Source organism: Medicago sativa, chromosome 6 (genome assembly GCF_051527215.1).
Source record: "Medicago sativa cultivar Bolivia chromosome 6, Bolivia_mono, whole genome shotgun sequence".
In the NCBI taxonomy this organism is placed as follows: domain Eukaryota; kingdom Viridiplantae; phylum Streptophyta; class Magnoliopsida; order Fabales; family Fabaceae; genus Medicago; species Medicago sativa.
The window spans coordinates 86,252,706-86,275,738 of NC_140754.1; the positions used below are offsets into that span (position 1 = coordinate 86,252,706).

Sequence of the window (23,033 nt, forward strand, 5' to 3'; positions counted from 1 at the left end):
TTTCTACCACTGGGAGTGCTGGAGCGATTTGGCGGTCAACAAGAAGGCTCATAAGGGCTATTACCTTATCTGGCATGCGGCGGTTTGGCTGCTATGGAAGGCTAGGAATGATATAATTTTCAATAACGGAGGTTTTGATGTGAATAGTATAGTGGAGGACGTCAAGGTTTTATCTTGGAGATGGAGTTTATCGAGACTAGATATCCCCTCCTGCTTGTTCTATGAATGGTGTTGGGATCCAGTTGACTGTCTGTTACGTAGGAGGGTTTAAGGGGTGGAGGCGGGTCTGCTGTTTTTTTGGGCTATGATTTGTGCGTCCTTGTCTGTCGTCTTTCCTGCTGTTTTTAGCTGCTATTTACAAGGCCCTGTTATGGTTTTTGTTCTGGTTTTTCTGGTTCAGGTTGGTCCCAGCTTTGCCTCGGCTTTGTGTTGCTGTTTTGGAGGTTGCGTGCGGTCTTCTGTTAGTTTTGCTTTGGTTCTCCTATCTCTTTTGGGGCCTTCTGGTTTTTTGCTTTCAGCTGCCTGTGTGCTGTCTTGTGTTCAGTGGTCAGGCTGTTTTGTTGTGGGCATCTGAATCATAGGGGCGGCTGTTAGGGTAGGACCTTGTTTGTTTTTTAGGTGGTTATAGGTGTTGACGCAGGGGTATGCTAGTGTCCTATCACCGGTATATGCAAGCGTCAATTCTCTTTTGGTGTTGTTTCTTTGTTAAGGGTGGTTTTTAAAGGGGTTTTTGTTCGAGCCGGGTAATTGTTGTGGCAACCGATTTCCCCTTCATTGTATTTTTTTCCACCCGAGCTTATTAGTGCGTCTTGCACGGGCTTGTTGGTTAATAATATTTGCCGTTTCAAAAAAAAAAAACAGAGAGAGAGATTTTAATGGAGCAAGAACATGGGAGAATAGTATTAGTAAAGTAATAAAATACAAAATGAATGAAGTGCAGTTAGTAAATCCCATTCTTGTTGTCAATCTAGAAAGAGATGAGTATTCTAAAAATATAAACCATCTCTACTACTTGACACAACCAAACTAAGAAATCGACTAAACTACGATATAATAAGTGTGTTATAAATAAAAACTTAACAATTTTTGTACAACCATCCTCGATGTTTCACTCTAAATCTTCGACATTTTTCTCACCGAGTATGTTCATTATCTTATAACAATCTCTAAACTCCTCTTTTTCATGCATGAATATATGATGAGTACCCCACTTACTAGTTAGACTTAGAATTTAACATGAACTACTAAATGTCAGGAAAATAAATTGCTTTCTTTGCAAGCTCTCCGGCAAGGATATCAAAGTATACCTCCTGTCCTGAGGGGGGAACATAATCAAAAGATTTGAAGTCCTCGGAACATCCTCTCCTAGATTTTAGTACTCTCGCTCCCAAAATTTACACTGATGTGACATCATTTATTGATGTAACATTCCACTCTTATAACCATGTGATTTTTATTCAAAATAAGAAAAAATGCCAAAAATTAATTATGATGCATATGGAGGGGCAAAAGTGCACCTAAATCTTTTTTTTTTTTTTTTTACAATAAAAGAATCAATACCCTTAAAAAAAGAAGGAATCAATATATTCACGACTAAATTAATATGGGGATGAAGCACATGTGGTTAGTCCCATCCAGCATATTATACGGATATCAAAATTAAGGACATCAAAATGACTATTCTTAAAGACATCAAAATTATTATTTTTACTTCGTAATTAGTATTAAGGACATTAAAATGACTATTGAAAATATACTTTTAGAGAACCTTGATTATAAATGAATCTTTTACAACAAAAAATACAAAAAGAAAAACAATCGAATAATTAAAAACGACACAACTTTATCGATTGCTCAGAGCACCTAAAATCTCAAGATCGGCCTTGGATTTTGGTTGTATTTATTTAGCGTTGTGTCTGCTATAGGTGTTTGTATAATTTTTTTTATAAGTTATTATAATTATTAATTAAAATTTTAAAAGTTTGAACCCCCTAACTTGCCACTGCCACTATATCAGACTTCCAGTTATCCAGATTGGAATTGGCCTTATGTTTTTGCATTGCTTCACCATAACTCCTTTTCAACTTTCGTACATCAGAAGGATCCACCTTATAAAATACCGGAAAAACGGAACGACCCACCTTATCTTTCATCGTATCTAGGATCTTTGAAAGTTATTGTAAGCAAAAGGATGAAGAAGCATAATTTTCAGAGAGGACAACAATGGCCATCATGGACTCTTCAATTGCATTCAGAAGTGATGGTGTGATTTCTTCACCTTTTTGAAGATTATTTTCATCAATGAATGTTCTAACTCCTTTGTCATCAAGAGCTTTCTTGAGATAGCTGGTGAAACCATGGCGAGTATCCTCACCACGAAAGCTGAGGAAAACATCGTACTTGAATCGATCTGTGACTGTGTGGAAAGCCATGATGAATGAATGAGTGTGGTTTGGTGAATATTAGTATTTAGATTCAAAGGAAAGAACAACTGTTTGTAGAATATCAATTATGCAGAGTGTGTGTACTGAACTCAAAAGGACTTTGGAGTATCTAAAGTCATGAAAGTGGGACTACGTTGTCAGTAGAAGCAATTTCCAGGCAATTTCCCCATATTGATTAAGCAAAATAATTTCAAGGATAGTCCGTACCTATGTTAAAGTAGGGGAGGAAAAAAGATATTCTCGTAATAATAAGCAATAGACTTTTTTTTTAGGGTTAATTAAGTAAATGGTCCCTATAAATATTTAGAATTTTGTTTTTAGTCCCTACAAAATAAAATCACACTTTTTAGTCCCTATAAAATTTTCCATCAACATTTTTAGTCCCTATAAAATTTTCCATCAGCATTTTTAATCCCTATAAAATTTTTCCATCAACATTTTTAGTCCCTAAAATCCTTAAGAAAAATGTCACAGGGACTAAAAAGTGTGATTTTATTTTGTAGGGACTAAAAACAAAACTGTAAATATTTATAGGGACTAAAAACTTAATTAACCCTTTTTTTTATTACAATAAACAATGCGTGAATAGACGCAAATCCTCTTGGAATTGTAACTTTTGTTAAAAATTAGGCTTAATTGCACTTTTGGTCCCTATCTTTCCAAAACTTGCGGTTACGGCCCCCTAACTAATTTAAATACAAAACAGCCCTCTAAGTATTGAATCTTTGGCAGTTTTGGCCCCCAACGCTGACGTGGCACCCTAAATGAGGTGCCACGTGTCATTTTTTTTTATTTTTTTTGGCCTTGGGGGCCAAAAATAAGCCTAAAAAAATAGGGGACCAAAAGTGCAATTAAGCCTAAAAATTACAAGACTTTTAAGAAACTACAAAAACCCCTTTAAAATTATCAGTTTGTCCTTTCCATCAATTTCAACTGTTAGTCAACATGATGTATCATGCCACGGCACATGGGGTAAAAAAAAAAAATTCAATTTTATTTTTTAAAAAAATCTTGATTGTTTTACGGTTGATAATAATCAAGCAAATTGATCTCTATGTCAAAAAATATTCTTCTCCATATGACATGCATCAACAGTGAATCCTTATTTGTTGGCTCTTGCACAATATCTAGTGATTTTTGTGGTAAACATAGTTTAGTTATCTTAATCTAATAAGATACAAATGGGGAACAATTTTTAGGCCTCCAATCCAATGTGTCAAATTCTTAAGCTATCAATGCCAAATCATCACTTCTTAAAAGCTCATTTTATCATCAAATTTAGTAAGTTGGAGCAGAAAAACATGTAATCCACATTTTTTTTAGAATTTTAAAATCTCCAATATTCAATTTTAACCATCAAAATTTGAATTTCTAAATTTCCCTCCAAGAAAGGGGTGTTTCTTGCCTAATTTTGAGAAACAAACAAAACCCAGTTTGAAATTGAGGCCCACTTATGGCAAGCCCAATACTCTAATTATGCACTATTACAGCTTTTCTGGAAAAAACATAAATGCATGAAGCAGAAAGGGAATGCTTTCCGGCTTTCCCTGTAATCACGGCCAAAAGTTCCACTCTTCAGCCTCTTTGTGGAAAAAAATTCAGCTATGAGACAAATTCTTTAACTCCACCTCTGCACCAATTCAAATTCAAATTCAAATTCAAACACCACAATTCAAATCTCTCACCACTTCTTTTTTCTTCTCTCTCTGCGTCTAAAACACCAATTCAATCTCTCACTCTCTCTCTCCATTCTTCTCACCCTCACATCTTTTTCAATCAACAACATGAATTAACCCTAAATTTGAAGAAGAAGAAAAACCATTTCAGTTTCACAATCACCAATCTCTATGTATAACCACTCTCTGATGATATCGACGACGACATGGAGACTGAGCGACACAACTTGCATTCGAAGTTGAATCGCGTCTAAATCAGGTGATAGTCTCAGAACGCAAAACACCGAAATCGGCGACGGCGACCTATGATGGATTTGCTGCTGAAGATATCATCGTCCAATCAATTGAGGCTCATCGAAAGGCAAGTGACTCGGAATCCCCAAATTTATTTAATCTCAATCACTTCAAATCGTTTTTTTTTTTGGTTTTTGAAATCTTGATTTTGTGGTTGATGCAGTGAAAATGTGCGTCGAATCAGTTGAGCAAAATGGTGCTGATAACTGTTTGAAGGTAAGTCTCTAATTATTAATAACTTTTATTACTTTTTCTAAATTAATATTTGTTTTATAATCTTTGAAGATTTTTATAGTTGATTTCAATTTTATTTTTATTTTTTGGCTTATTTCATTATATGTATTGGGTTTCTCTTCAAGTGATTGAAATTGTATACTCACTGATATGTAAGGCTTTATATCTACATAATGCATAAAATGAAATGAAGCTTGAGTTTCTAATTTACTGATCTTGATTTAAGGTTTCTTATTTTTGTAGTTTATTTATATATCTATTTTAAATATTGAATCAAAATTGCAAATGCATACTTTAATCCCAATCTATCACTTTAATCCCTTTGATATTTCATGGCCTCTTTCTCTATTAAAACCACTTTCAATTCAACCCGCAAATTTTTGCTTTGTTATTCATGCTCTCTCTCTTTTTGTTTCTGAACAATTTTAGAAGTAATGGGGTTTTAGAGCCATGAGCGTCTACTCCAACAAGTTCGTTAACATGTTGCACGATTCAGATCTCATGGCGAGCGAAAATTGTGCTCAATCCGAACAGTTTATTTGATTATGCGTTGATCATTGTGTACCAAATCCGTTAATTTTTTTTTGTTCTTCGTTGGTTTGTTGGTTTTTTATCCCCTTTTTGTTCACTAAATCATGAACTGCAAGTCTGCATAGTTGTTCTGAACACAATTTTTGTGATTGATTTGTTAGTTTGATTGGTTTTCCCCCTTTATTTGTGAGTTTTTAGTTTTAGTTATTAATTTTTCTGTAAAGTATAGTGCTAAGAGAATTTAGGGATAGTCTATGCTTAAGAATTTCAAAACTATCATTGCTAGATTTGAGTAAGAAATGGGAAATATGTTAAATGAGGAACAATTGGTACATTTGTTAACTGATTAGTGTCAACAATAAACAGGTTGTCAAATGGCCCAATATCATTCTTCATTTTAGAATCTTTTTGCTAACTATGAATTCTTCAGATGCTTTGCTACTGGCCAAATGACAGATTATAATTAGTGATTTATGATGTTATATTGAATGAGTTGACATTTATTTAGGTTGGTTTTCAAATTCAATTTGTGAACAGGAAGGCATATTGATGAATTGAATTACTTACCGGATGGTCACAACGACTTTAACTTTTTAGTAAATGTCTTATTTTAAATTTAGTTTTGCTTTGTTGTGCTATAAAATGAGTATGTCTGCGAGCAATTGGGTATATCCACATGTTGAATAAGTTTATTTTTGTCTCTCTTTACTTAGGGTCTAACATGACATTGTGTGGCAAGCTTGAGATGAAATCAGACTTCACTATTTTTCATTTGGGCTCTTCTTCTCTGCAAGAGAGGGCTTCATTTGGTAAGATTCTTTTCTGAATTAACAAGAATCCTATTTTCTAGCCATATTTTGTGGATCTGCTATATTTTCTTTGAATAGTTAAGATTTGGTCAAAATAGACAATAATAAGCCAAACAAAACCAACTTTCATTCTCGCTCATCAAATCAACAAAGAAAAATGAGAAATTCACTCTCTCCATCCAATTTTCAAATGATACTTCTTTTTTTTGAAACTAAAAATGATAATTCTTTACATCACTCATTGATGATGCTTTTAATTTTTTGTAATACATTTAGTTTGTCTTTTCAAAATCACATCTCTAAATATCAGGAAAAACTCATTTAGTTGAATAAGTTTAGTTTTGTAAAATTTCTCCTTGCTAATGCTAATGTAATTGTTTCATTGAACTATATATTTTTCACAAATTATATTTGTTTTGATGGACCAGAATTGTCATTTTTATGTAATTATTCGATGGAAAATACTTTTTGCCACGAACCATAAAACAACGAAAAAAAATGAATTGCTACTATCCATATTTTCCACCAAAGGCGAATTTAATACTTTTTTTATCACTTAATTAAAAAAAAAAAATAGCCACCACCTGATTGTGTGTGTTGTTGTTGTTGTTCTGTCATTCATGGAACATACCATATCCCATAATTAATTTAGTCAATATGTTAGAATTGGTCTACCAGGAATAAATGTTATCTTAGTAATTCTTTAACTTGCATAAAGGATCATTGATGCAATGTTATAATTAACAAAAGGATCAACAATTTGGACAGCCGAATGGTCTCATCACTTTTTATCACTCACTCTTTTTGTGTCAAAGTTGGTATTATATGATAGAGTTTATACCTAATTGAGTTTTATTCAACTATACAGAAGGTAGTTAATCTATTTACTGGAGCTTTCGGCGTTATTAAAGATGGTGAGTTGTGGGACTTATCATGTCCATTTTTACTCTTCAACTGTTATGACATTTTTTTGACAGTGACTTTGATAGAATATTTTTCTTTCAATGAAAGATGGATGTACATTAGAGAATTGCATGAATTTAAATCAAATAAGCTATGCTTATTTTGCTGAATCTGACAGTTTTTTGATAGATGCGACTTGATTCTAATTTGGAGATGACTAACATATCATGTGTATTTCTTCGTTACATTGTTTCAAAACTATATAGATATTGCTTGACTTGATTCTAATTTGGAGATGACTAACATATCATGTGTATTTCTTCGTTACATTGTTTCAAAACTATATAGATATTGCTTGACTAAGTTATTGACATTTTTTACGTTGATCATTCATGGATATACACATGATATGTTAGGTATACATTGGAACTGATTGAGGGCTTGCAGTCAGCCATGACCTTGGAACTTTACTTGGGTATTCACTTTTTAAACTTTGTTTAGGCCAATCTATGTGATTTTTCTTAAGAGTAGTGATATTTGTACACCTTTTTCTAAACAACTTCCATGACAACTTTGTTTTTCTTTATTTTAATTGGTCAAAATCAATAGGGAGAGAAAAAGGTAGAGAGAGAATAAAAATATGTGAATATGAGAGAGAAAGTTGTCAAAAAGTTGTTAGAAATTGGTTGTACAAATATCATTTCTCTTTTCTTAATAGTATCATATTGGTTTACAAAGATGAAACTTATTTGGACTAAAATGGCTTTAAAAAAACACTATATCATTAGATTTGAAATTGATTTTTCCTTTAGATTACAACTCCCTTATGATTTTTTTAAAAGGAATTTTAAAATCACATAAATTTCACTATATCATTGTTTTACTTATATCTTAAGTGAAACAACTTTATATCGATCATTTCAAACAAGAAAGTGAGTCTGGACCTTTATTTTTTCAGCTCTTTTCCTCTTTGACGATATCATTTGTCACCATCTCAAGTTTTTGATATAATCTTCTCTCATACTTATAATATATTTTTCAAAATTGAAATGTCTGACATCTTTAATACTTATTTGGGTAAAACATCTCTCATTACATATCAAATAACATTTTTATTTTAAAGTGAAGCTTAAAAAGAATTGCAAATGCTAGCTCTTATAGTTTTTCTGTGTGTATGTTATTTTCTTTAGAGTTAACATACTTTTGGTTTTGAAGTGTTTATCAGGAGTAAGATATTCTAGGAAGGCTTGGTATACTAATTAATGTACAAGTGGAGTTAGATGCATGGAGTTTATCTATGGAGGACCAAATTCAAAGTGCATTATTGCTGTTATGTAGTGAAACAACAACACAACAAAATAATTAACAATAAAGTTACATGGCCAACAATATAGTTGCAAAGTTTATGTATAGTTTATGTATAGATTATGAGTAATTTTTAATTTAAATTCTTGAACCAAAACTTTGTTGTTTTTATTTAGAATTGAATAATTGATTTTGTGTTTCATATCACTGTAAATTTATAAATCTCTTCTTCAGTTATATGATTGAGTTAACTAAATATTGAAGAAAATATGCAAAATCTTCCTTTGGATAAATTCATGGCCCTGTATAAAAAAATAATAGGATGTAAAACATTACACGGGATACTTCCTAAATCTTCCTCTGGATAGTGTATTTTCGGTCTTCTACTCTCTCGATAATATACAAACACTCTATTAATGCGTTAATCCAACAAGATAGTAGTTGTAAACATGCCTTTTGTTCAAAATACAATTAAATTACATGACAAACTTCACCCACAATTTAAACTCAAAATTCAAATATTCACACTTTTAATCTCTCTCACTCTCTCTTTCTTCTTCTTCTTCTCCTTCTCTCTCATATGACATAAATCATATTGAATATTCTCTAAGCATATATTTCAATGCTAACCTCAAACAAATCAATATTTCTTATACATGGGGGATATAAGTATTTGACGGTAATTCAAAATTTTATATTTCTCTAAACATGGGGGGCTATAAGTATTTGATTTAAGTCCAAAATTTCATATTTTTCAAATATGGGGATCTATAGGTATCTACTTTAGGTTTCTATTTATATTGTAGGTATAAATAATATTGTGATTAACAATTGTATTAATGATAAAGTCATAAACTCCACTCAATTAAATAAATTACAAGACAAATTTCACACAATTCAAATACTCACTCTTTCACCCTATTCTCACTTTCAATTTTTCAAACATTATAATATTGCTCTGTTTCTCCCGTGCGTTGCACGGGTCGAATACTAGTACATTTTCAAACATAGAACGAGCGTTATGATATGAATTGAACAACATATGTAGTTCTGAACTTACTCCTCTCCAACATCTCTTAGTGTGTTGGTTAGCTGATTTGCAATTCCTAAGGCCAAGGCAGCATTGCATACACTCTTGTGGCTTTCGAATGCGTTGAGATGCCCATGACCGGAAGACACATTAAACCAACAGTTCATCAAAGCTTTTGTATCTTGACTTCCCAAGATCCATTCTCATTCCTTCTATCATATCTTTAAATGGCTGCATCAACAGAAACAAAAGATTCAAATAAGTCTTCTAACACTGAAGGTGAACATATTTATCTGTCTGTCTATCGTCTTTTTCTAATGGGCATGTGCATGTGTTGGAATTTCAACGTTTTTTACCAAACTTGCAAGCTTATTATAAGTAACAAAACATGTTTGCATGTTCTACAAAACCATGATATATGGGGGACAAAAAGAACCTGGGCTGGAAATTCAAAAAATGTTTCACCAAATCTTTCATCACTTACTGCCTTTCATATTACACATAATCCAAAACTAAACTTCTAGACCTCAAAGGATTAATGTTACATTCTTTATATTTACCACACAAATCATAAGATATTGGGCAAGGGCCAACAAATAAGGATTCGCTATTGTTGCATGTCAGATAAAAAGAATATTTTTTTTTGTCATAGGGACTAATTTGCTTAATTATTATCAATTTCATGGGGTACTTGTTCATAACTGTAAAAAAAATCCGGTTTATATTTAACAAAAAAAAACTGGAAAAAAATTTACCCTTGTGATGAGTCATGACACATCAGACACGTGGCAGTGCCACATAGACAGTCACACGTCGTATCATGTTAACTAACGGTTGAAATTGACGGAGGGGAAAATTGACCAATGTTTGACAATTTTAGGAGGATTTTTTAAGTTTCTTAAAAGTCATGGACTTTTTGACGAAAGTAACAATTTCGAGAGGTTTTTGCCTATTCACTCAATAAACAATAGACTTTGACGGTCACAAATTTATTTTAAGTTGTTTTGTTTTGTGGCAAGTTGTAAATAAATTTACAAGTCTGAATATTTTAGAAGGTTGTCCATTTTTTTGCTAAAGGATCTGATAGGTGGCTATCCTTCATTAGTACACCGCCCACTTACATATTGGATACGTCTCCTTCCACCATGAATTATATGGTGAAATTAAGGAGTCGTAGCACTGAGGTCTTAATAATTTAGAAGGCTATCTATTCGATTGATACACATGATGGCAACATGAAAAAACAAAAATATCTCAAAATAAAAATAAAATGGAAGGCAAAAAAAAGGATTGGATATATAAGAAAGAAAATAAAAAGGGAAGAAATTCAACAAATGCTAAGTTTTAGTGACAATTTTTTGAAAATACGGGTAGTCTTTAAAGATCCTGTAACTTGCATACTTTATTTCATCTATATTTAGAATAAATTGTATAACTTTTGCTTGACAAAAAAAAAATTGTATAACTTTTGTCATAATTCTCTTTTTCTTTTATACTTTTATTATATTCCTATTTTCTCTTTTCATATTTACTCTCTTTATAATTTTTATCCAATAAAAAGAGAGACAAAAGAACAAAGGTGTCCTAAAAATTGTCATCAAACATCATTACTCTTTGAGGATACCTACCTATTTTTTCATACATTGTGATATTGTAAACTTAATCAATCATTTTACTCCACTGAATAATCATAGATGTCATGTAGATGCATACGGTGGGTCGTTACTTTTTTTTCGGTTTTTTATAAAACATTGTTTGAAGAATCGGAAAAACGTAACGACCCACCTTATCTTTCAAACATTGTTTAAAGAGTAAAAAAAAATAATAACTTTTGCCTATATATTTATGACTATGATAAAAGTTTGATTTGTATTTTCAAGAGACAATTTTATTTCTAAATTCCTTAAACAATGGTCTGCTGTCGATGCGGAAATGAGGCGCGACGCGGTCAACCCAAAAATTGGCACGGTGCGGGAACGGGACGCGTAGCGGGCGCTATTTTGGTGGTGCAACCACTAATACATTTAATACTAAATGTCATACTATTAAAAGAAATATACTAAAATACCTTGTACATTACTACAAATTTCATGAAGTATTCATAATATAAAAGGAAAGGGATAGTAAAATTGAAAATCGCAAATACCAATTATATAAAACTAGTATATATTATTGGTTTAATATTGATAGGTCTACTTTTACCCCTTTCCACTTTTGACATGCGCCGACGCAGGCTGGTGAGTTCAACTTTTTAAAATTTAAAAAATTATTTCCAAGATAAGGCTACTATTTTTTGTTTCTTTAACAAGTGTCTTTATTGTTAGGTATAGATCCTCTCCATTTATAAAAATAAATGGAAGATGCAATTTAAAAAGACCCTTGAAAAATATATAGTTATAGGTAACTTGTGCATTATTGTGCACACTCAGGTAAGGAATTTTTTTTTTTTTTTTTTTTGGTTACACACTCAGGTAAGGAATTCAAGATAATTCTACTCATATCTTTCATTTTATATCTATAGTAGTGTACACCAATACTTAATAACTTTAACTTAATTTGTAAGAAAAATATTACGTTAATTTAATAAAATTACTATTACCTTTTTTATCAAAAAAAAATAAATAAAATTACTATTCCCTTTTTCCATTTATATCATTCATTAATCTGTGTGAAATAAGTGTTCCACTAACCGAGAGAATGTAACCAAAAAAGAAACTGTGAGACAGAGAATACAATATGTGGAACTAAAAAGCTTAAGAACAATTTATAAAATTTATAAAACCAGTTCTTACAATCCCTTATGTGCCCAGCCAAGATATTCACTATAGCTGTTTGTTGTAACTAAAACAACAAGTGCAAAAATCCAACCAACAATTACCATGCAATGCAGAGCATAACCAACAATCATTTGTATTACCAGAAATACACTCCCTATCATTCCACAAAAGCCTTTCACACATCTCCTTTGTTCACATTGTTGTGAAGCTTCGATCGAACTAAGTCCAAATCTAACGTATTCTTGACACTGCAAATATAACAGGTTTTATAAACTACAAGCATAAGAACACAAAGAGAATTAATAAACAACTAGTTTGAAGTCAATGGGCAGAGGATTTTGGCAAACAGCAACACTAACAAATATCATCAGAAGTTCTATTATTCCATTATATCCATGATGATATATGTAATTGTGTTTTTTTATAGTCCAAAGAAGATTGAAATTTTCATGTTAAGCCAGACTCAAATTTTCACATCTCTAAAAGAGACTGATACTCTAATAGCACGAAGGTTTAATCATAAAAGCAAAGAGACCCACCAGTACATAGTGTCTCCAGAAGAAACCACCTTCTTGCAAAGCCAGTTTGGCACAGTCTTTTCCAAAATCTCAATCTGTTCTTCAGCTTCTCCTATTGAGAGGACAAGATTAGTTAGCCAGAATGTTTATTACCAAGAAAACATGTACATTATAATAAATAGAATTAGAACATACTAATCTCAACAAAATCTAAACAGTTCATCATTATCTTTTGCAAGAGCTCCTCTTTTGTGATTGAAGTTCTTTTCACAGAGTCAAATATAGAGTCAATCACGTTAACCAGTTCCACCAATGATGAAGGATTGTTATCCGATGCAACCAAACAATGTTGATCTACGTTGATTTTCTGATAAGGAATGACTAAGGTTCTCATCTACCTGCATCGAGAAACCAATTAACAAGAAATCAATTACTTTCGAGAAAGAAAAAAATTGCTTTTACAATAAAATAAAAAAAATTAAGGAAGATAATGTTGATCAGATGCGAAGTGCGGAAGTAAGGGATATTAGATATCAAGAATATTCATAAGTATGAACAGTTATAAACATAGACCAAAAGCATATACTTGTGAACTGTGAATAAACAAGAGATTTGAATGGAGCAAGAACATGGGAGAATAGTATTAGTAAAGTAAGAAAATACAAAATGAGTGAAGTGCAGTTAGCAAATCCCATTCTTGTCGTCAATCTAGAAAGAGAGGAGTATTCTAAAAATATAACCCATCTCTACTATTTGACACATCCAATCTAAGAAATCGATTAAACTACGATATAATAAGTGTATTATAAATAAAAACTTAACCATTTTTCTATAACCATCCTCGATGTTTCGCTCTAAATCTTCGACATGTTTCTCACCCACTATGTTCATTATCTTATAACAATCTCTAAAGCTCCTCTTTTTTCATGCATGAATGTGGAAGAGAGATCTTATGTACCGGTGTATTAATAACATTTCGTTGAATACACATGGACAGTGATTCCGTCTGCTTGCCTCTTTCTGCCATGTGCATTCACATTCTTGGTTATCCAGGCAGTCAGATTCATGGGATGACAGAGAGCTTTCAGATGATGAAAAGCTCTGAACTAGCTCAGTCTCGTTAGCAACATTCTTCTGAAAAGTGTCTTTTAAAAGATGGACTCAGATGTAAGTTGTTCAGTGACAGTTCAATTTCATTGGAAGTTGATGTCATAAGGTTCTGCTGACAAATTTACAGTTCCATCTTTAGAAATCAAGTCATAAGGTCTTTGGTTAAAGGGCTCTGGTAGTGTGGTCTCTGGAATATCAATCCTCTGATATCCACAACAAAAAGCAAAAATAAAAAATTAAAATATAAAATTAAAGTGATGAAATAAATTCTTTTACATGTTTCTAAAAAATCTAATATACTTCCTCTTATTCATCAACATTACAACATTTTCAACTAAATCCATTTAATATTATTTTATTATCGTCAATACATTTTCAACCAAGTATAACATGCTTACATAAACAACAATATATTTTCAACTAAATATCATATAATACCTTATTATTATTATTATTATCATTAACTAGCGGAAAGACGGGCACGCTGCGCTAACGCATGTGATTATTTTATTATGTTTGTTTGTATAATTTTTATTAAAATTTTCAAATTTTAAAATATTAATGGAAATTATTGATATATTGATTTAAAAACAAAATATTTTCAAGGCATATAACAAAATTATTTTTGAACTCAACATATTTTAGTTTGCCTGCATATAAAATTAAGATAAAATAATGATCATTTATTGTTTATTCTAATAGTAATTAGTAACATCATAACATAAATGTATAAATGACATGTTATCTAAAAGAAACATTGTTATGATTACGATAAAAGAATATCTTTAAAAACTACATTTTTCGTAAAGTCTCAATCTTCTTCTTCTATTTTCCCTTCTTTAATGAGAACTTTTGTTGAATTTTGAGAAACTCCTCTTGATAAAGCTACATATAATTGACCATGCCTGAAAACATGTCGTGGAATATAAATTCCGACGTTGGGAATGATTTTCCCTTGTGACTTATTTATGGTAATAGCAAAACTTAGTCTAACGGTGAAACTGTTTTCTACTAAGCACAAAGGGAAGTCCTGAACTCACATTTATTTTTAATTTAATTTTGGGCTAGAATGCCCTTTTTCCAGCATTGCTTCCTGTTAGGATTTCCACATCTAACATATTCTTAAATAAACAACGACGTAACAATCGTGTCCTATTACACAGGTCATATCTAGTGTCTATGTTTCGCAACAACATCAAAGGTGCACCTGTAACACCCATACTAAACGTATCTAGAAAGTTTAGCATGTGCGTTATCTTTAGTACTGGATACATTAAAATTTACAACATAAAAACTTCGAATGAATATATTAGACAACAATACGCGTTCGTACAAAAACAATACTACACCTCTTGTCTAAAATATAATAAATGCATCCTTGAATCCATAATCATTCTGCAGCGGGTACGAACGAGCACTTGCTAAAATATCCATCCGGCTACTTGCTTGCAAACCAACCTGTTTATCTGAAACAAATAAGGATTGGGATGAGACTTAATGTCTCAGTGAGTTCCCCTAAATCCTAGGCTATAGGTAACCTCAGGGGAAACCTACGGTCACCACGTGTCTACTTTACAACCTGACGGTTGATTATACGTGTGTGGAGACTTGCATACTTAGACGGTTGTGCATACTAGGGCCGTCATAATTCATCTTACTTGTTATAGGCTTACTATCCTACGTGTCATGGCGGTCAAGGGATCCTAGGACCGCTAACTCAAGATACGTTAAACGCATCAAGACTTAACATAACATATTCATGACACAATCCTAAACCGGACGATTAGGGGAACCTAAGATCGTCTTCGCATAACATTCTTTACTTGATCAATTACATATCTTATACTTGTATAATAGTATCTCGTGCTATTGCTCATAAACATAATCTTACATAAATTCATTTCTTGCAACATAAACATAAATAAAGTCAGGGTCATACAAGTGTAACATCCCAGACTGCTTACAGGATTGCCGACTAACCCCACAAACCAACACGAGTCTTTTCAACAATAGTCTATATTGCTCTTAGAAGTCTCATTGGTACAGAAACGAGACTGAAATTTTCCTCAAACTTGCAGGTAGATTTTCTCCTACTATACTTGATAGAATTTAATAATTCTTGTGTCTAAACTGTACAAATTGGATGGTTAACCCTCAAAACAAAAATTATATTTGGAATCCTGACGCCCTAAGCTTTCCAACGAGTGGTCGTTTGCTCAAAACCGATATCGTTTGGTATTTTAATTAAATTGTTAAAGTTAAGGCATTGATGCTGGATATTGCAGGGTACGGGTTTTGCATAAGTGAGTCATATTGAATGGACAAGGACTGAAGCGGAGGTCTGAAAATAAGGCTTCTAAGAGCAAGAGAAGAGGGTTGAGGACAAAGCATGCTGAAAAGACTCGTGTTGGTTTGTGGGGTTAGTCGGCAATCCTGTAAGCAGTCTGGGATGTTACACTTGGTATCAGAGCAGACCTCTCCCAGTACGGTGTGGTTCGGGGACGAACCAGGCGGAAGCTGGTGGGCATGTAACACCCACGTCGTGGCTTTCGATATCCCGCTAGGTGGATACGAAAGGTTCCCGACCTAAGGGGAACGGTTTAAGCCGCAAGGGACCCCCACGACAATAGTAGGAACCGAAACACATCGGAATGAGAGGGATCCGGAGGCCGTGTAGGTATGGGACTACATGGTTGAAGGAAGGCTTATAAGAATTGTTAGGTACTACCCATATCAACAAGATGCATCTTCTTTTCGGGAGCTCAATCCATAGGAACTCCATAGTTAAGCGTGCTTGGCTTGGAGTAGTACTAGGATGGGTGACCTACCGGGAAGTTTCCCGGTAAGCATGTGAGTGAGGACAAAGCATGCTGAAAAAACTCGTGTTGGTTTGTGGAGTTAGTCGGCAATCCTGTAAGCAGTCTGGGATGTTACAGCACCTTTTTTTACCTTTAAAATATGTGGTGGGATACTTCCTTGAGCAATTGAGTTTAGGAATTCCGTTTGATATAAGTTATGAGTATCCCTTCAACCTCGTCAAATGACAACAAATTATGTTCTTCTCCTCGAAACTGATTGATAATTAATATTTAATATAGAGCTAACAGATCTTTTTCTAAAATATTTCGAGTCCTAGTCTTTTTTTAGAGGATTTAAAGTCCAATCTTTAACATTATTTTTTCCTTACGTTTATTACTAATCTTTTTTTAGAGAATTTAAAGTTCAATCTTTAACATTATATTTTGCTCACGTTTGTTACTAATCTTTTTTTCAGAAGATTTAAAGTCCAATCTTTAACATTATTTTTTTCTCACGTTTGTTACTATTTTTTTTTAGAGTATTTAAAGTCCAATTTTTAAAATTATTATTTTTTGCTCACGTTTGTTACTAATTTTTTTTAGAGGATTTAAAGTCCAATCTTTAACATTATTTTTTTCTCACGTTTGTTACTAATCTTTTTTTAGAGGATTTAAAGTTCAATCTTTAACAATATTTTTCGCTCACGTTTGTTACTAATCTTTTTTTTAGAGGATTTAAAGTCCAATCTTTAACAATATTTTTTGGTCACGTTTGTTACTAATCTTTTTTTAAAGGATTTAAAGTCCAATCTTTAACATTATTTTTTGCTCACGTTTGTTACAATTGATCAAAGGCTAAGGAAGGATAACTTATATTAATAAAATAATATGAAAATACAGTTTTTTGTGGAAGTAATAAAATAATATGGAAACACTGTTTTTTGTGGAAGAGATATGAAAATACTTGGCAATCTTTGTCGGTTGTATTGAGGGGAACAACACAGATGTACAACATAAAATCGGCTGATAAAAAATTACATGAGTTTTTGTTTTGTGCTAGCTTTTTGTGATATTGATTTGTGGTTAACGGAGGTAAAAGAGGGTTAACGGGGACAATTAGTGACATGGATTAGTAATCCACGTGTTATTTTATAATTGGCTAATAGTAAGAACAGTTCATAAGGAATTGTGTGGAAGTTTTCTCCTTAAATTAAGTTTATTATTATCTATTTGTTACATGTGTTATTTGTATTTAAAATTAAAATTAAAAATTAAGGGTATTTTTGGAAAGAAAATTTCAACCCAAAAGTGTGCTGAAAGGGATAGTTTTCTTTATATATAGTATAGATATAGATACATTTTCAACTAATTATAACATGCTTACATCTACCTACCATATGCAGCGAATGAAAACCTGAATGCCACCATATGATCACAACGGTCTTTGTCCAATGTATAAGTCAAACACAAACCAATGAAGTTCTAAAATTTACTCAGATTGGATTTAGAAATAACAATCCAAATCAAAAGCTAACAGTCGAATAAGATCATGTATAGCACTGCTAAGATAGCGTACATTACTCCTTTAAATACAGAAAATACAAATAAAAGAGCTACACCCCTAAATAAAAAAAATGTTACCTCAGGGTGCAAATTAAAGAAATTAATCAGAAAAATAGTAGTTTGTTAAAACTCTACTACGTATTATTACTCTGACACACTTACACACATACATGTTTGTAGCACCAACAAACACTTTTGGTTGAAGGTGTGTCCATTGTCCGACACCGACATATTTTTTCAAATTATTACCGTTGTCAACATGTCAGTGTATCGTATCAGTACTTTGAATATAAATAAAGATTAAAGATTACCGGAGCCAACATATATAAAGATTATTTTAATCAGAGGGAAAGTATCAAAATACAACTTTAAAATGGTTACTATCCATATATAAATAAATAATTTTGCAATTACCTCTTAGCAAGAACTTCAACTTTGTTGCAAATATTTTGAAAAGATTATTTTGCAAATAATGGTTCAGTCTTCTTATCACACTTGAGTGGGACATGCAATTGATTTATCAACTTCTTGGAAAATCTTCTTACACTTGAAATCCGAAGCATCTTTCACTGATTCATCACATGCTTTTCGATCCATTCTATAGAGACAATTAACAATGATACAGCAAAAACAACAAAAACTGTTAGCATTGACTCCAGGAATGCGATTAACACACAAAAATCAAGAAGCAGTATACATTGTAATGAAAATTAGTTTATCATAAATTAGTGTATGTTTTGATGAAATGAAAGTAAAACATCTCACTTATAATATCAACAAAATTCTAATTGAAAGTAAAAGAGACCTGCAGGATATAGTATATCTCCATAGAATCCAACCTTTTTCAGATCCAATATTAATCCGGCACAAACTTCTCCAAAAACTCAACATGTTTTGCATTTCTTCTGCAGAGAGCTGACAACTAGAAAAAATGTACGATGCAATAACTAGAATCAAACCATATACAAGTCTTAGAAAAGAAAAAAAAAAGAAAAGAAAAAAAAGGTTCATAATTATCTTTTCAAAGAGCTACCTAGTAATGGGAGTGGTCTTGAGTTGACAGAATGAAATGGAGTAAACTGTATTAATATCTTCCATCAGTCAGAGGTGGTAAATTCGAGACTCTCACATCCTGAATGATCAAATTCATCTAAGGAAGCCACATTGATAGCTGAAATATTCCTGAGCTTTACACAACCTTCAAGTCTCAATATTTTAAGTTTAGCCATTGACCGACTGGTGATACGTGGAAAACTCTCGAGACATTCGCAATATGAAAGATCGAGTTCTTCCAATGAAGGCAACATGACAGGTGGAAAACTCCACAGCGCATAGCAACCTTTAATAGTCAAGACTTTTAGTTTATCCAATGACTCAACCAACATGGGAGAAAGACTCTCAATACTAGATAAACATGAAAGATCGAGTTCTTCCAATGAAGGTAATTTGAGAGATGGAATAGTTTTAAGAAGTACACAGTCTTTGACACTCAAAATTTTAAGTTTATCCAATGACTCATCTAACATGGGAGAAAGACTCTTAATGCTATGTAATTCTGAAAGATAGAGTTCTTTCAATGAAGCTAATTTGAGAGATGGAATAGTTTGGAGCTTTGCACAATAATGGACCTGAAAAAATTTAAGCTTATCCAATGACTCATCCAACATGGGAGAAAGACTCTCAATACTAGATAAACGATAAAGAGTGAGTTCTTCCAATGAAGGTAATTTGAGAGGTGGAATAATTTTGATATATGGACAATCGAGGACACTCAAAATTTTAAGTTTATCCAATGACTCATCCAACATGGGAGAAAGACTCTCAATTCCATATAAACCTTTAAGATTGAGTTCCTGCAATGAAGGTAATTTGAGAGATGGAATAGTTTGGAGCTTTGAACAATTTCGGACATTCAAAATTTGAAGTTTACCCAGCATCCCAATGGAGTCATCAAATGTAATTAAATCATTACACCAATAACATGAAAATACTTCTAAATTTTGGAGACCTGACATATCAGGCATCGATCTCAAAGAATCACAATAGTGAAACTGTAGACTTCTCATATTCTTGAAGTACTGCAAAACAAAACAAAACAAATAAATGAGTGAGCGAGTGATCTTAATTAATGTGACATTATTAATTGGAGAATTATAAGAACACAGCCATGTCATTTTGTTATGAAATACGACCGGGGTATATAATTCATCACGCTTGCCTTCTTGAAAAAGACTTCCTGTGAACATTTAAATCTAAAGTCAAATTTGCATATTGTGAGTTGCTTCGGATAAAAATCAACTGGGAAACACTCTGATGGATATCTCCACAACTGCAGTACTCTTAAACTATTTGGAAGATGCTTCGGACTTTCTGAAAAAGAAACACTTTGAATATCAAGTGTTCTAAGATTTTTCATATTCTTAAAAGCCTCTCCATCCCAATTTACTGCAATGTCGTCCTCTGAAAACGAACACATCATGATTCCAATTTTACTTGTTCCCTGTTAACAAAAATAGCACAAATGAATCAAAATATATGTATATATACTTTAGAATTTAATTACACATATTTAAATAACATTAGAAATTATAAAGGAAAAATTAGTAATATGAGCATTAATGAAGAGGTCTAAATCAAGGTTAAAGATGGAATGTTCAATCATTCATATCAATTTTACTCACCGTATTTCCTTCTAAAACTTCAACTATATCTTTAACAGACCATAATCTACTGCGTTCTCCAGGCTGATATGGTGATTCTAGTCTGACAATTTCTTTTCCCATGTCTGCTACTAGATCATGTAATGTCAAATTATAAGATTCACCTATCTGTATGAGAGATTTTTGAATTAAAACATTGATGTGCTCTTTCATTTCATAGCCATAATGAGCATGCAATAGTTCTTCGACATTTTTCAAATCAAATCCTTTGAAGAAACAAGCTATGTCAAGAAAAACTTCTTTCTCGTCTTGGACCAAAGCATCAAAGCTCACTTTAAGATTCAAAAAAATCTCTTCCTTGGGAATCCTTTCGTAACGATCTAGTATAGAGTTCCATTCTTCTTCTTTTTTTGAAAACAAGTAAGAACCCATTATATCAATAGCTAATGGATGGCCACTAACATATGTTAAAGCACGATTGAAAACATCTTCATGGCTTGGACTAACAATGTTATTTTTCAGAGTTTTCATTCTAAGAAAGTCGTAAGCATCTTTCTGGTTCAACTCTTTCACCTCATATGTTCTTTCAACCCCATGACTTCTTAGCACTTGTGTGTCACGGGTCGTGATGATAACTCTACTTCCACAACCAAACCATTCGGGTTCTCCAACAATATTGAGTAACTGATCCAACTTGTCAACATCGTCAAGAAGCAAAAGAACCTTCTTTTGTCGGAGCCTAACTTGAAGTTCTTTAACTCCATCATTAACACTTGTTACCACAATTTTATATTCTCCAAATATTTTCGTAAAAAGGATATTTTGGAGATGTACCAACCCCCGTTTCTCTGCGTTTTCTTTTACATCTTCAAGATAACACGAACCATCAAATTGATCGACAATTGAATTATAAACTACTTTAGCAAGAGTTGTTTTCCCTATTCCACCGATTCCGTGGATTCCAACCATATAAACTTTATCACTGGACCTAACATCCAAAAGCGATAATACATGTTGCTTTTTGGCATCCAACCCAACAAGGTGATTAGGAATAGATAAGGAAAAAGGTCTGATCACTCCTGAGACGTCTCTAACAATCTTATTAATTAACTCGTATTCATATCCATGCCTGCCCAATATTAGAAATGAAGTCATCTTAGTGGACCTTTTTGAGAGGATTTTTTTTAACACTTTTTTATCACTGAAATACCATATTTGGATGAATATAAAATATGTTTATTAACCATCTACTAAAAATAACTAACTTGATTAAAAAAAATTAAACATAACTAAATATGTTTTTGACACACAAAGATAGTTTTTTTTCCTTCAGATTTTCAATTTCATTTTCTTGGTCTTGGATATTTTTTATTTGAAATCACTCATCTTCATCTTTTTTTTTCCTTCTATATTTTAATCTAAAAATTATGTAAACAGCAACAAAAAGAAAATAAATAAGAACATGCATACCCTGTCTTCCATTTGTAAACGGTACCAGACAAATCAGCCACTTGCTTCAAAGCATCCTTCCATTCCTTCAACTCATCTTCGCTATGCCATTCCTTCAAAGCATCCATGGCTTTTCCATAAGTGTCTTCTAACCATCTCACATTTGAAGGGTCAACTTCATAAAAGATTGGCCAAACAAATCGACCCCTTCCCTTTATGCAGTTAAGGATATGACAAAGTTCGTTTAAACAAAAGGATGAAGTTGCATAATCTGGAGAGAGAACAACGATGGCCGCCTTTGATTTTTCAATAGCTTCGAAAAGTGATTTCTCGATATTTTTACCTTTGTAAATATCCAAGTCGTCCCTGAAGGTGCGGATCCCCCTGTTATGTAGAGCATTCCAAATATTTCCTGTAAAATCACGACGTGTGTCGGGACCTCTAAAGTTGAGGAACACATCGTATTCGTATCCATCGTTTGTGATGGACGATGAGGATGGTGATGCAGCCATGAGAAGAAAGGAAAGGTTTTTTTTTAACAAAAGAAGAGAGGAAATGTTACTCTGTATTGAGTAAGGATATGGACGATGTGATGAAAGTGTTGGATTGGTAGGCGTTATAAAGGATTCGAAAAAAAAACACAAGGGACCATACTCCACTCATGAATTAAGAAATTAACAAAACTAATTAAATAGAGTCAGTGCGTTAGCGGTGGTTTTTTTTTTTTTTTTTAAATCGGGTACCCTCCGCGCGTAATTGCGGAGACTAATCTCTCGAGCTATTCCTAAGAGTTTTAATGTAGTTGTATTCTCAAGACTGGATTGGAACCAGGACTTTGGTTAAGTTAGAAGAAACCCGTGTCATCTCATATAAACATTCTTGGATGTGCGTTAATAGAGGTTTGTCAAACAGACACCAACATGCGTATCTTT

The 23,033-nt window shown here is 32.6% G+C and overlaps 1 protein-coding gene and 1 long non-coding RNA gene across 2 annotated transcripts; one reads left to right on the plus strand and one right to left on the minus strand.

Moving 5' to 3' along the window:
- The first annotated feature begins 3,976 nt into the window (after positions 1–3,976).
- On the plus strand, positions 3,977–8,433 carry LOC146917742 (uncharacterized). The gene is made up of 6 exons (XR_015013504.1): positions 3,977–4,481; positions 4,578–4,630; positions 5,893–5,988; positions 6,857–6,902; positions 7,308–7,366; positions 8,107–8,433. It is a non-coding gene; the product is annotated as an uncharacterized LOC146917742 (long non-coding RNA).
- Positions 8,434–11,965: 3,532 nt separating this feature from the next.
- On the minus strand, positions 11,966–22,692 carry LOC146917743 (TMV resistance protein N-like). Its single transcript, XM_085716600.1, has 9 exons — positions 22,123–22,692; positions 20,674–21,781; positions 20,211–20,492; positions 19,026–20,070; positions 18,798–18,914; positions 18,407–18,590; positions 13,480–13,834; positions 12,717–12,919; positions 11,966–12,633 (listed from the first exon to the last, which is right to left on the minus strand). The coding sequence occupies exons 1-4, from the start codon at positions 22,611–22,613 to the stop codon at positions 19,090–19,092; spliced, it is 2,862 nt and encodes a 953-aa protein (XP_085572726.1). The 5' UTR covers positions 22,614–22,692; the 3' UTR covers positions 11,966–12,633; positions 12,717–12,919; positions 13,480–13,834; positions 18,407–18,590; positions 18,798–18,914; positions 19,026–19,089.
- Between the last annotated feature and the right edge of the window lie 341 nt (positions 22,693–23,033).

Bases quoted from the DNA above. Each gene is read 5' to 3' on its own strand.
- LOC146917743 (XM_085716600.1), bottom strand. From the start codon at position 22,613: ATGGCTGCATCACCATCCTCATCGTCCATCACAAACGATGGATACGAA. The intron at 20,493-20,673 runs GTGAGTAAAATT...TTTTGTTAACAG, and splicing joins AAGTTTTAGAAGGAAATACG to GGAACAAGTAAAATTGGAAT. The intron at 20,071-20,210 runs GCAAGCGTGATG...TTTGTTTTGCAG, and splicing joins AGGAAGTCTTTTTCAAGAAG to TACTTCAAGAATATGAGAAG.